General features: G+C 40.5%; 1 protein-coding gene across 1 annotated transcript in view; it reads right to left on the bottom strand.

The window, feature by feature from the left end:
• Positions 1-8,901: 8,901 nt before the first annotated feature.
• ANK2 (ankyrin 2) overlaps positions 8,902-15,550 on the bottom strand; it is a 168,320-nt gene continuing 161,671 nt past the window's right edge. Inside the window, exon 49 of the mRNA XM_018569969.1 lies at positions 8,902-9,008. Within this exon, the coding sequence (XP_018425471.1) occupies positions 8,994-9,008 (15 nt within the window). The 3' untranslated portion in view covers positions 8,902-8,993. The remainder of the gene's footprint in view (positions 9,009-15,550) is intronic.

Genomic DNA, 15,550 nt, shown 5'->3' on the forward strand with positions numbered 1-15,550 from the left:
ACATTGATAAGGAAAAATGAATCAATCCCTGAGACATAAGGCTTTCCTGTTATAACAATTCAAGAACAGATGAATAATATTACAGATCCCCACTGGTGATTGAGTCTCTATATGTAAACCAAATAACTGAAACCTCATGTAAGATTTAACACGTTAATATAATTTCAAAAGTAATTCTCTAGATTTTATTATAATAATTCCTGGTGACCCTGCCATAAAGGACCTCGTACAGGAACTTCCAGTCATATGTCAGTGCTCCGTCCCTGTTTCCCATTTGCGTTGGAGTTTGCATGTTCTCCCTATACTTGCGTAGGTGTACTATGGTTTCCTCCCACACTTCAAAGACGTGCTGGTAGGTTAATTGGCTCTTGTCTAAATCGGCTTTGTATGTGTATGTACATGAGCCAGAGACCTTAAATTGTAAACTCCTTGAGGGCAGGGACTAATGTGAGTGTACAGTATGTAAAGCACTGCGGAAATTGTTAGCAATATATACTGTAAATACCGGTAATAAAAAAAAAAGTGGTTGCAGAGGGTCAGCGGCATGGAGATGAAACAATTACTTTAAAAAACAAACATGGCAATCTTTTTCTTAGCGAACCGCAACATACAGACGGTGCATGCGTTGAAGATGTGATGTCGAATGCTATTCAAAATCAATCATGGATTACCAGATTCACATATATGGATTGAAGTAATGTGCACATTATACTGTGCGTTAGTGCAATGAAAATATGTGAACCTGGTTGGAAGAAAAACAATCCAATGAAAAAGGGCTAACATAGATTCCCCTTACTGAATTACCTTTTAGAAATATATTAGTGCAGCATTTCTCAACCTCTTTTCAGCCATGGCACCTTTTAATGTAAAAAAAACCCTGTGGTTCCTACCCTCCACAATCAATAACAAATCCTTATCCTAGACAAGGGTCTGGTATGGATTTTAAGGGGGGACTCCAGGCGAAAAAACAACAAAAAAAGATGTTGTGAAATTTCACCTTCACAATAACCACCTCCTGGCCGGCCTTCGTAAAAAAAACGGCCAGCCGGGAGCTCTGTAGATCTGAGCAGGCGTCTTTAGACGTCCGCTCAACCACGCCCACTTGTGCGCGGCACGCGAGCGGGAAAGTCCCAAAATGTAAAAACAGGCAGCAATGCCTGTTAACATACAAGCGATCCGCCAGAGTCCGTCCCCACCCCTTCACATTAGAAGCTCCCCTTCACCTCAGGAGTCCCCTTAAGCAAAAATGTGAAGGCACCCTTTCAAGACAGGGCACCCGGGTTGAAAAAGGCTGTGTTAGTGCACGGTAATAGAGTGAAGGCAGGAAAATCATAGAAATGTTGAAATTGGATCTATAATATAATGAAAACTCAATGATGGCGGTTTATAAATAGGCCCCCATATGTCTTTCAAATTTTGAGAAACTTCGGGGTACCATGACAACCGTTTAAAATAGACACTGAAAGAAGGAGAATTATAATAAGTATACAATGCATCTAGACCAAATATGTTCCATACCAGTAGTAAATCCAGCCCATGGTGTTATATGCTTGGTAGACTTTGTATTACTTACAAGGCAAAGCTGCCTTGAGGTGCCACTTACTAATTAGAGGTAAGGCATCTCCTTGGTATCACAAATAAAAAAGGCTGTAGTGTAATTGTATTGCTATATATTTTAAGTAATCATTGTGACTAACTTTTCCACAATTGGGGCTTCGAATGAACAATTCAGAACGATGCAGGATGTGAAAATCCTGCCAAACTTTGCTTTCCCACTGGTTAAGCAAACACTTGGTAATATACAGTATGAGGGGAATTTATAGAAACTGGAGCAGATATGCAGGGCAACCAATCAGCTTCTCTCCTCAGTTTGTTCAGTTAAGATTAAAAAAAAAAAAAAAAAAAAGAGAAGCTGATTGGTTGACATGCACAGCTGCTCCAGATTTTCTCTGCTCCGGTTTTGATAAATCCCCCTCTATGCATTTTGCATTTTATTGTCAGGTTCTGTATATGTAGACACTATGAGGGATATCAAAACTGGAGCACACAAAATCTGGAGCCGATGTGCATGGCAACCAATCACCTTCTCTCTTTCATTTTTCTAAACTGAACAGACTAGAGAGAGAAGCTGATTGGTTTGCCATGCACATCTCCAGTTTTGATAAATTCCCCTCTCTGTGTGCAGTTTGACTCAGTTCCCACTGATGACATGGGTATTGGGGAATGAGCTGTATTTACTAAAACGAAACTCTCACTAATGGTACAGCCCTGTGGAGTGAGATGTGGTTACTAGAATGACAATCTCACTGATGATATGGATATTGAATTTTAGGACAGTTGAGGATGAGAGGCTACTTCTGCCCAAAAATCTTTACAAACATAATTAACTAATTTGTGTGCCATCTTCATATACAGGCTCATTATATTTTATTCATTGGGATGCTTAGAATAATCACAAATCTACACTCACTGGCCACTTTATTAGGTACACCTTGCTAGTACTGGGTTGGACCCCTTTTTCCTTCAGAACGGCTTTAATTCTTTGCGGCATATATTTAACAAGGTGATGGAAACATTCCTTAGAGAGTTTGATCCATAATGACATGATAGCATCACGCAGTTGCTGCAGATTTGTTGGCTGCACATCCATGATGCGAAGCTCCACCAGCCTGAACCGATGATACAAGGCAGGATGGATCTATAGTTTCATGTTGTTTACATCAAATTCTGACCCGACCATCTGAATGTCGCATCAGACCAGGCAACATTTTTCTAATCTTCTATTTTACAATTTTGGTGAGCCCTTGCAAACTGTAGCCTCAGTTTCCTGTTCTTAGCTGACAGAAGTGGCACTCAGCGTGGTCTTCTGTGGCTGTAGCCCATCTGCTTCAAGGTTCAATGGGTTGTGTGTTCAGAGATGCTCTTCTGCATACCTCGGATGTAAAGAGTGGTTATTTTAGTTACTGTTGTCTTTCTATCAGCTTGAACCAGTCTGGCCATTCTCCTCTGACCTTTGGCATCAACAAGGTATTCTTGCCCAGAGAGCTGCCGCTCACTGGATATTTTCTCTTTTTCAAACAATTCTCTGTAAAACCGAGAGATGGTTGTGTATGAAAATCCCAGTAGATCAGCAGTTGCTGAAATACTCAAACAAGCACATACAGCACCAACAATCATGCCACGTTCAAAGTCACTTAAATCACCTTTATTCCCCATTCTGATACTCGGTTTGAACGTCAGTAGAGCATCTTGACCATGTCTACATGCCTAAATGTATTGGGTTACTACCATGTGATTGGCTGATTAGATATGTGTGTTAACGAGCAGTTAAAGAGGTGTACCTAATAAATCGGCCAGTGAGTGTATGGGGGTGATTTATTAACCTAAACACACGCACGCACCAGGTGCGTGTGATTTTCACACAGCAAAACGTATTTATCAACCAAAAAGTCTCTAAAAGCATATTTCCACTAATGCCATATATGGAAAAATCATGCACATGATGCATATATAATGCTGCTTCACAGTTTAGACAAAAATGGTTAGCTCATGCATTTACATTGCTGCATTCATCAATGCAAGCATCACAACATAGAGCTAATTTACACAACATCACCTTGCAATTCATGCTTGGCTTTGCACAACACACCTGCTGGGTGTGTACACACTACAAAGGTGTTTAGATTCCACCCATAGATCATGCTGGGAGGGAACACACTACAGAGGTGTATACATGTTCGTGGTGTGTTTATAAGGTTAGTAAATCAACCCCAATGTGTCAACAAGTCAGGAAAGGTTCAGAATCTAGCTGATCAATGACGTGATAGGTAAATGATATCAATTCTACTCCTGACCACAGAATATGAAGCCTTCTTTCCATTTTTCTAACTCAAGCTCAAGTTTTGGCAGTGGTGGGAAAAAATGTAAAATCCAGTCAAATAGTTATTTCTGGTTTTGACCGCATTGGATAGAATTGTCCTCAATTTCTGTCCCTGTAAAGCCCCTATAAGACATGGGGAACGTTGGAAAAGGAAGACACAGGCAGAAATAAAAACAAAGAACAAAAGTCTCAATCTCAGTGCTCAGCAGACTTAGACACCATAGATCTTCTGAACAGGGCATATCAGGAAAGGCTGCTGTCAGCAAGGCTATTGGGAAACAACCTTAGAGAACATGCAAAACAGAAACAAAAAACAGCACCTTCTCCTCGTGTCCTCGTGCATTCACATTTATTAGAAATCAAATACCGTAGTATATAGATCTACTCACATGCAGGGCCGGATTTACTTTCTCTACTGACCCAAGGCTAGGTACCCCAATGCGCCCCCTATCCGCCAACCCCCCATGGAGAATGGCAGACCTGCAAGCTGCATACAATGTCACCGAGATCACTTGTACAACACAAGCAGTGGCTTCCGCGCTGTGCATTTAGCTCTGCTTGCCCAAAGCAGGGCTAAATGTATAAAACAACTACCCGCTCGGGCATCGGGAGATAGGAATTCCATACCCCTGCTGCCCCGAGGCCGGGCCTTATGGGAAATCCAGCCGTGCTCACATGTAAGAGGTAGAAAGCAAGCGGTGTATGTAACAACAACCAGGAACAGAGCTGATGCGTTTCGGGGAAATCACCCCTTCCTCAGAGCTAGTACCAATAACCTAGAAGCCAGTATATATGTATGTATATATGATATATATATATATTAGGGATGCACCGATACCGATACAAGCATCGGTATCGGCCGCGATACCGAGTATTTGCATGAGTACTCGTACTCGTCTGCATTCATTCAAGATGGCCGCGATCTCCTTCTCCACGGGCGAACGGCCGAAAGCAGACTCCGCCTTCAATTCCTCTGTCCTCACTCGTGATTGGTGGGGAAGCCTGTCAATCATCCAATCGGCCAATCAGCATGAGAAGAGGCCGGCATTGAAATCTAAACCGCTGGGCGCAAGGTCTCTAACATCCACCAGTTCCGTGATGTCGTCATGGAGGAGTGGAAGAGGACTCCAGTGGCAACCTGTGAAGCTCTGGTGAACTCCATGCCCAAGAGGGTTAATGCAGTGCTGGAAAATAATTGTGGCCACACAAAATATTGACACTTTGGGCCCAATTTGGACATTTTCACTTAGGGGTGTACTCACTTTTATTGCCAGTGGTTTAGACATTAATGGCTGTGTGTTGAGTTATTTTGAGGGGACAACAAATGTACACTGATATACAAGCTGTACACTCACTATTTTACATTGTAGCAAAGTGTCATTTCTTCTGTGTCGTCACATGAAATGATATAATAACATATTTACAAAAATGTGAGGGGTGTACTCACTTCTGTGAGATACTGTAATATATATATATATACTGGCTTCTTGGTTATTGGTACTAGCTCTGAGGAAGGGGTGACTTCCCTGAAACGCGTCAGCTCTGTTCCTGGTTGTTGTTAAATACACTGCTTGCTTTCTACCTCTTACATGTGAGTAGATCTACTGTATATACTCCGGTATTTGATTTCTAATAAACGTTAATGCACGTGGAGAAGGCGCTGTCTTTTGCTTTTTTTTTGCAGAAATAAAAACAATGTTAGAGGTTATGAACCTTCCCCACGTTACAAAAAATGTGTTTTTGTCTATGTGTCCTTGAAGTGATTTGCCATTACTTTCTGTGCTCTACAATAAAGAAAACGGAATGGAAACCTGACAGGGGCTCTAACCCAGTGGTTGAAAACTTACAAGGTGTAGGGGGCTTCAGCTGTGGCCCCTTACAGCTCCATGGGCCACACATAATATTTAATATGCAGAAGACTGTCAGAGACTTCAGACATACTAGAGGAGACAATCAGAGACTCCAGGCATGCAAGAGGGGTGCTTAGAGACTGAAGACACAATACGGGAGATAGTAAGAGACTGGGGACATGCTACATGTTATAGCCTCTTAACAAATGAATGCTTCCACTACTGATTGTTAGGCTCTGCAAAGAGTCACATGTACCAAAGGGCTGCATGTGGCCCCCAGGATGCAGTTTGGGCATCGGGACTCTTACCTGCTTTAGCCAATATCTCCATAAGGCATTTAAAGTAGGACCACTGTTCTAGTGATTTGGTTTCAAACCACCCAATGTCTATATATTTCTCTGACTCCCTAGTTATATAAAGTACCTATTACTGTATGTGGCATCTCTGGTACTGATGTAGTCCATGGTACATTTCTGGCCTTAATTACAATATTAAAGAGGTTTTTAGGCTACTTCAAATGCTGATTAATTCACTGTGGATGGATGCTGCTCCTTGATGTTAAAAGTTTTATTTTCCTGCAGAATCAGCTGGTCCCCTGAACACTGGCCCTGATATCCTGCTTTAGGTTGGCTCCTATGGAGCCACCCTTATATGTGGTATGAGCTGTGTGTGTCTCCACAAGCAAGGCAAGCCACTCCACTGCCCCCTGCTCCATTCTCCTCCCTTTTCCCTTCTCCAAGCTAGGATGGACAGTTGCTGGAGGCTGTGCTCTCCCTTTGAGGAAGTTCAGGGAAGAAGAGCTTAGAGAGTTGGAGCCAGCTGTTTGGATATACAATGACTGTAAGTGATTGGGCAAAAATTTAAAGAAACACTTTGCTGGGCAATGTATATTTGTTTGATCTGGATTCATTATTGAAAAAAGTTTAAGAGTTCAATACTTATTTAACAAGGCAGCTCAAAGAGCAATAAATCGTATTAACTCATAATACCCAATCAACTACAGACATCAACTACCATGATATTAAAAATAATATATTTTAAATGTAAAAAGATGATTGCTGGCTGCTTACCACTCTTTGCACATCACCACTTCCTTATTATAGGGGGCCAATGTCTAGAAATACTTGTAATACTCCTTTATGTTACCAGATTACCAGACAGACACGAGCGATTTGTTTTTACATTGAACACTTTATTTAATTAAATGAGCCATTGTACACATTGCAGCTATGTATTGTTAGTGTGTTTTATTTTTGCCATTTGTAACTAAGACATGCCCTCATAGATATAGTAAATTAGTGTTATCACCATGGGAACAAGATGCTGAGTCATCCACTTATATGCCAACTCTCACAGTAGTAAAATTAGATTTTTATGTTACAGAGCAGAACTTAAAAAATAGGAATCAGAACCCATAAATGTGATTATGCCGTTACACAGACATCATCTGCACTGCAAGTAGCACAACAGGACTTTTTTTTTTTTAAAGTTTCTTTGTCAAACACTGGAATAGCCGCGTAACTCATAATTCATGGTATATGACCTCACTTTGGCTACTGAGAAAGTAATTTAGCAATGTTTGTGCCAAAAATAAAAGAAAGCTACACAGTAGGTCATTTTAATTAAATAAACTAAATAATGATTTAGTGTTGTTATGTTTACAAGGGATTTAAAGAAATCCTATTAATTTACAATTGACATTCATCTATCTCGGTGGGTCTTTTCCCTCCTGATTCCTAAAGAGCATAGGCCTGATTTGATTTCATGTTTTCATCTTATTTATAAATTAGCAACACGTAGGTTAATGCTGTGTTTTGTTCATTGTTTGCTCCCCAATCCGTACTTACATTAAATAAACGGGTTTAAAATGTATAGTGCTTATATGCATTTATTTATTTATATATATATATATTTGTATGTTAAAAGGCTACAGAGTTTAAACCACAAGAATAAGGTACATAAGACGAAAAATATTTCCTTTTTGTTTTTATAATCCCTTCTTTTTAAAAAAAAAGTGCATAAATGCTATAACCATTTTCAAGGATTCGTTTACGATGTAAAAACATAAAAAATAGAACTGAAACCTGCCTTGTGTCTTCAACTTTTTGACATAAAAATAAAGTACAGAAATAGAAGAGGACACATTTTGTGAAAACTGCTTGCTCAGTGCTAAGGGGGTTTACAAGGTCAACACATGATTATAGGAGCTTTATTCCATTTCGTTTAATGCCACATGCATGTGCCATAAGAAATCCTGATAAACACGGTGACTTCTTAATTATTATTTGACTTAACCCGGGAAATATCTTTCCCATTATTAATATTTACAGTGCTATGTCCAGCAGACATTTCCACTAGTTATAAGACAATATGGTCTGCTAAAGCGTTGACTGGAGCAAGTATATCTGTTGTAGAGAAACTGTGACTCTACTAATTGTCCAGTTGAGAATAGCTTGAATATGTGTGTATGCCTTTATATAAGCAGCTAGCAGATTGGTTATTTGATTACGTTTTTTCTTCAGGAAACCTCACTTGATGTCTTAGAACCACTGATAGACAGTAGAGTAACCTGGAGCTTTAGTAGTTGTATGTCGATGCTTTGAATCCTGTTCTAAATGCCCCAAGTAATACCAAGTCTCTGAACAGTCACTTTCATTCACTACTTTGCCTCCTGCTAAGCAAAGTGTAGTCAAGGCCTGCAGGAAAGTTTAAATTCTTCTAATCCAAGCACATTCACTTTGTATATGTAGCACTGTCAGGTCCATCCTATTTTAAAGTTGGCTTGGCAGACACTTTGAAGAGGCCTGTGGACGAAGCTAACATGTAGGAGAAAAAGGTCAACCTAAACTCAACTGAAATGGAAAAAGAAAAGAATAACATTGGTATACCATCCAAAAGGATGCTATCTTTGGTCACAAATAATCTTTGCATTTACAAACAGACACACAAAGCTGATCATTTTGTTTACAACATTTGCAGAACAGGAGTGCCAGTGTCACCCAGCGGACATCACGCGTGGCCCTTGTGCGTGAGGAGAATGTATCGTTTGCATACTGACTACAGATATGTGTTGTAAGTGTGGCTCAGCAGCCTCTCATTTGGCCTCTTGCTCATAGTCTTCTCTGCAGACGCGGGTGAGAAGTTGCTGGAGGTCAGTATGGAGGGAATCCTTGTGGAACGCTTCAGGAACATCCTCCAAATGCTCAACGAAAACATGTTTCCCATGCTGGTCCTTCACCACAGTCCTCTTCTGTGTGCTGGCTTTATGCATCATTGTTCTGAAGAGTGAAAACACAATTGTTAGTAGTGTGTATACTCTAAAAAGGGTGATGCACTTTTGAAACAGGTATCAAATCCTACAAAAGTCTGTAACATTTCAGCTGGAATCTGAAGGGTTGTAACGGACAACACCTCCACTTACCTTCCATACCCTAAGTTATAAGCAACATACTATTTAAAGTCATACACTTGTCATTTTCTGCAAATGCTGACAGACATAAACCTTTGTGACAATCTTGGCAATGAACATTTGTGAAAGGAGGAGACAATAGCACCACTTAACGACTTTATTGTTGTATGTGTATATAATTCTAATAGAACCAAAACAAGTGCATTCAGACACAGCTCCAATTCACCTTCAAGCCTTCCTCTGTACAGTCACAAAATGCTGTAAATTTACAGCTGCATGTATAAAATTTGGCTGCGGTGCTGATATCACTGGCAGTAAAGCATATAACACTATAATCCAAAAACTAACATGATGATGACTCTCCCTGAGTGAGTAAAAACCTGATCTCTTTTACATAAACAGTTTAACTGCACCATTTAAAGGACTGGATTGCTCTCTAAACAGAATTAGCAGCACTAGAAATAGCAACCAGGCTCTGTGGGACCAGAAGGCTCAGGATATACCTTTGTGATTTAATACTTCCTTTTCTGCTGGATGTGCACTAATTAAAGATGAATATAGCTTTCTAAATTACTCTAGATGCAGAGCTTCTTATAGCTGACAAGGGATTTGGAACATCATATCATGGAGCGTTGCGGCAGAAGAGGGAGTCCCTAAGTGTTATTTACATGGAGGGGGAGCAATCCAATTTATAGCATCTCCATGTTCAGGTGACTCTCAACTGAATGACAGGGTGTAAAACATATAATCATGCTCTACTTACATTCACCACTGTCTTCCCTACATTGAGTTATACATTATGTCTGTTTATTAAATATACTGTATGTCTTGTTACTTTATGCCTGAATGTACTTAGCTGGTCAAATATATGCACCTTTATAATTACAAAATGCTGTTTTACATTTGCAATGCTGCATTGGCTGCACAGTATTCTGAGATCCAAGAGCATCTAAGAAACATCTATTTATTTTGTTAATTAATCAGCCAATAGCTTGTCATCTCTAATATTCACTATGTAGGCTTGAGTGGTGTTCCAGATGGCTCCTATTAAGTAGGATTTGGAGATGAATTTTAAGTAGGATTTTCATTTAGATGTTTGTTTTCACATAAATCTCTCAAACCAGGTTGCATCACACTGCTGTTATAGACAATTATACCCTGTAGGAAGACTTAATGTTTTAGGGATTGCATAAGTGTCAGCATTATTAATTTACGCAGACAACAGGGACTCCTCTGCTTCATAATGAGTCTACGGTACCTCTGCTGCACAATACTGATAAGAGATTGTGATTACATCCCTCCGCTGTCACCGAAGGTTTTGTATTAACATATGAAATAAGATGTTGATAATGCTAAACTATTAAGACATGCCCCATCACAGCCTGGGCACACTGATAAGCACCTAAAACAAGGCTTACACAAATGTACTTGTTTTGATGAGATTCAGAACCATTCCGAGATTTAGTAATAAAAACCCACTGCTTCTTTGATTTTATAGTTACTTGTGAACTCAACGCAGAATTCTAAAACATAAAAAAATTTAAACCATCCAAAGCGTACATTTAAGGTGGGAGTTCATGTTGTTTGTTTAAAAAACTTGCAGACTTCCTATATCCCTTGAGGGATCCAGCACAGAAATCTTTGTGCACAGGTTTGCAGGTCTATAAACCAGCCAGCATTGCATAAGGTGATAGCCTCCCTGTCTGATTGCTCATTTATTTTATACTACTGAGAATACATTAGGAGAACTGAGACATATCTCTGGAGGGAGGACCAAAACTGACAGCTCCAGCAGGATCATGTCTCCACTGAAGCCCCAGAGAGACACAAGTGGGTGATTCAGCCCAGCAGCATCTGCACAGGAACAGCAACAAATATTTGATGTGAGTGCATAACTCTAGACTCTGCAAAAACAGGATTTTTGTACTTACCGTAAAAAACATTTCTTGAAGTTTATTAAGACACAGGATTTAGTTATACAGAAACAACTGAGGAATTGGACACGGGCAAACAAAAAAGTAATTGGCCATCAAATTGGGAAACAGTAATGAAACACTACCAGACCCACATAAAAACAATAGAACTGGGGGCAGGCTGCAGCTCATGGAGCTTAAGACCTGAAGCTGGCACCAGATGAGGCCTGAACATACACCTGGTAAAAATCAGTGACACAGTTGCCTGATGTGGAAAAGCTCAAGAAGCAACCCCAGCCCTAGCAGAGTGTGCTGTGACAGGAGAAAGAGGAAACTTAGCTTTGAAATCAGATGCCTGTAAGATGATCTTCCTGCATCACCGAGAGATGGTGGGACAAGAAGCTGGTTCCCCTTTACAGGGACCATCAGAAAGTCTTCCTAATGGATGATGGAGGTAAAGAGGCATTTCCTTCTGTGTACAGGAGCTAAACAGAAAGATGGAAGAACATTGTCTTGGTTGAGATGAAAGGCGAAAACCACCTAAGGAAAGAGGCTCCAGGTCCTAATACCATCTCATCCTTGACCAACAAGGGTTCTTTACAGGATAAAGTTACCAGCTCAGACACATGCCTAGCAGAGGGGATGGAAACAGGGAATGCAAACTTGTGGGTGAGAGTGTTCAAGGAAATATAACTGATATAACCACCTTTGACTTGATCTCTTAAAAAACTGAAGGATGCTGGGATGGAAAAGGTTATAACAGGCTGGCCAATGGCTTTTTTTGTTTGCCAGTGTCCAATTCCTCCTATAGGTGGCAGTATAACCAAGTAGCCTCAGAATAACTGAATCCTGTGTCCCTTAATGCAGTGCTCCCCAACCTTTTTATCGCCGTGGACCGGTCAACAGTTGATAATTTTACCGTGGCCCGCTGGGCCGCGGTAAAATTGGTGTTCAAGTGGCGAAGCAGTTTTGAAGGTTTCATTGACTCATTAGAGAGCTGGTCGCCGCAAACTATGCAGAGCGGTTTTGGTGTGTGGGAATCACCTGTCCCGATAAATCCATATTTCAAGTAGGACTCATGGTATTGTCTGTTAAAAGTTACATGTTTCTTTGATGTTGAAGGCCCTTCTTCTGTCTCTTCACTGGGCCTTTTCTTTTTCCCAAGGAAACTTTCTAACGACGTCTGTTTCGTACTCATTTTTGCTAATTTGTGGGTTAAATTTGAGCAAACACAATATACATGTACACCAAGCACTGTTAAACATGAGAAAGTACCGGTGAACAGAGAGAAGAGTGATACACACCTTCTCTTTACCAAAGCTACAATGCCACTGCCGCTTGCAGCCGCTCAGCTCCAGACGTCACCTAAAACCGCCCCGATATCACGATATTTTGCGCATGCGCGGTATTGGTGCGGCTTTAGGTGACGTCTCTCAGCTCCCGGTTAACCTCTCGTCCTGGAAAGTCGGACAAACCCGAGAGAAATACACCACAGTAAATAAAATGGAAATAATTTAATGTTCCTTGGGCGGCCCGGTACCATTTGATCCACGGACCGGTACCGGTCCCGCGGCCCGGGGGTTGGGGACCACTGCCTTAGTGAACAGGTAAAACATTTAAATTGATAATGGCAACAATAAAACATATTTGGGATGATTTGTCAGTAGTCTATTAAATAATAAGCTTGTTCTTTATGTGACTGATGACTAACGTACTTGAAAGACTTTTTCACATCTCTAACAGTAAAGAGTGAGCTTTGTGGTGACCTTCAAGGAAAGGGAACAACTTTGTACAGTATTTTATGTGTGTGTGTGTTTATTTATATCTTTAAAAAATATGCACCATTAAGTAAAACTATATTGGCTTCAAGTAATAGAGCGTAAGACTGCAGGAAAATTGGAACTTCTAGGTATAGGGAAAGAAGGCCTATTGATATACCAATTAAGGAAAAAGGGTAGTTGAACAGTAACTTTTTGAGCATTCATAAACACGCTTTTTGTAGGCTCTTCTTCTCTTACATGCAGAAAACGTATTGTATTACATGTACTAAAAAAGTTATTTTTTATATTCAATAATCACATATAAGCAAAAAGGCAGAAGAAGCTACACAGTACCGACACAGGAAGCAATCATATCCATCTCACAAGAGCAGCTCTACAATCTGGCTATAGTTAACATACTCTGCATCTCTTTTTAGATTATGGCACATAGTGCTGCCCACATATTTTCTTTTAGGTCATAGGGCAATAATGTTGTTTTTTGTAGGAATATTAATTAACCAGGAATTAGTATGAAAAAAGTTCATGTTATTTGTCAGTTAAGTATAGTATTAGAACCAATACACAAGATAGTTTCATTCTGTTTTAGTTTTCTTCACAAGATCATTTTTAGTACATTTATTTGTGTAGAGCAAGTTTTTATTCTGTAATAATCCTACATATTGTATGACAATTCAGCTGTGTTCTTGCTACATACAGCAGAAACAGGCATTAATGTACCTCACAAGGTAACCTTATGGAGCAGCTCAGTAAGTAGGTCATTGTTAGTTTTTATGAATGATGGTCACTTTTTTGTCCATAGGATCTATTGCTGTTAGTTCCACTGCAATCTATTAATATTGGTGCCATGCCAGCCCAAACCTTTTTATAACAGATCCATCCTCTTTGGTAATCTTTGTTTCCATTAAATTGGGCAGACAAACCCTTACATCTCCACCTGCATAGTTTAGGGCCTAGAAAAGCAAATATAACTATAAGGATACAAGAAGACTCACATCTGCATACTTAGTATTCTCTGTATTTCATGCTATAGACAAACTATTTACACAGTGCTAGAAAATATTAATTGCTAAAAAATATACTGCACATTAGAGTAAGTAGTAAACTAGTCTAACTCTGTTCAGTCAGAGACTAAACTAGCACATATACTCTCATTTCCCTAAGAAGTAACAAATGCATATTGGTGAAACAATGGATTGCTAATATCTGCTCTTTATTTAGTAGTTGGGGATTTGCCTGCTGGTCACATGTAATGTATATGGCACTTGGGCCATCCATTTTTTTATTGTTTAGTTTTAAGAAAATCTGTCACGGAGGCTGTTTCCTTCTAAAAATGCTAGTTTCTAACTGGCTTGCTTACCCTCTTACTTCATTATTCTGAGTCGTTGACCTTGAACAAATATGCAGATTACTGATTTTTCTTTGTCTTAACTGATGTGTATTCTTGTTCTGAACCAGTAATTCAGAACGTAATATAGCCAGAGGGTCTTTATAACCGTTAGGCAAGTAGAATGTTCAGACTGTTAGCAATGGCATCAGTTGCAGTATCTCTTTCATCAGGGGCGGACCTACTGGCGGTGCAGCTGGTGCGGCCGCCCCAGGGCCCAAGGCTTGAGGGGGGGCCCGCTGAGAGGGGCAGACTGGACTGGGAGACGGGGAGGTAATTGTCTGTTCTGCAGCATATGGCAGGCCGCGGAGCACGGAAGCTGTCAGTGTGCTCAGCTGCTGCTGTCCTCCCGCCATGGGGGGGTTCGGGTGTGGCATATACCGCCTGCAACGTATATGCCCCGAATACAACACAGGCAGTATACGGGACACACCGACGGATCACTTCCCTCCTGATGTGGGCATTGTGTCAATGCTCCGCCCCCTTCAGACCGTGTGGCCGGGATGATGTCGGGCTCTGGCAGCACTAAATTGCTGCAGAGTATAAAGTAAGTCACTGAGGGGATGGGGGGTGTTTGATGTGCGTGTGCCCAGAAGCTGCACACAGTGCTGTTATTTCATTTCATTTAATTGAAGAAATGGATTATAATAGGGAACATTACACTGTCATCTTCCCTATTATAATATATTTCTCTAACCCAGTGTTGGATAAAATATTGCACTTTCTGTAACACACACAGTCACCATTAACCGCGCACAGTCTTGAATCCAGTGCGTTGCTAAGTCTAGAGTCCAGTGCGTTACAAAGTCCTGAGTCCAGTGCGTTGCTAAGTCTAGAGTCCACTGTGTTGCTAAGTCTAGAGTCCAATGTGTTATTAAGCCCTGAGTCCTGTGCGTTGCTAAGTCTTGAGTCTGGTGCATTGCTAAGTCTTGAGTCAAGTGCGTTGCTAAGTCATAAGTTCAATCCATATACAATTCTGAATTGCTGTTTAATGTATTGCTGATATTTGTAGTCCCTCTACAGCCGCTGCAATTCTGCATTGGAGTGTAAGCACCTCTGTACAGAGAATGATGTGGCTGGCTCAGTTATCTCTGTACAGCACTGCGGTATATGTCAGAGCTATATAAATGTATAATAATAGTGTGTGACTGTGGGGGGACATTAGAGTGTAAGCTCCTCTGTACAAAGACCGATGTGACTGGCTCTGTGTTCTCTGTACAACACTGTGGTATATGTCAGAGCTATATAAATGTATAATAAAATAGTGTGTTACCGTGGGGGGACATTAGAGTGTAAACTTCTTTGGTGCAAAGACCAGGGGGGGGGGGGGGGG

This window comes from Nanorana parkeri, unplaced genomic scaffold (genome assembly GCF_000935625.1).
Source record: "Nanorana parkeri isolate BGI_ZX_2015 unplaced genomic scaffold, ASM93562v1 scaffold36, whole genome shotgun sequence".
In the NCBI taxonomy this organism is placed as follows: domain Eukaryota; kingdom Metazoa; phylum Chordata; class Amphibia; order Anura; family Dicroglossidae; genus Nanorana; species Nanorana parkeri.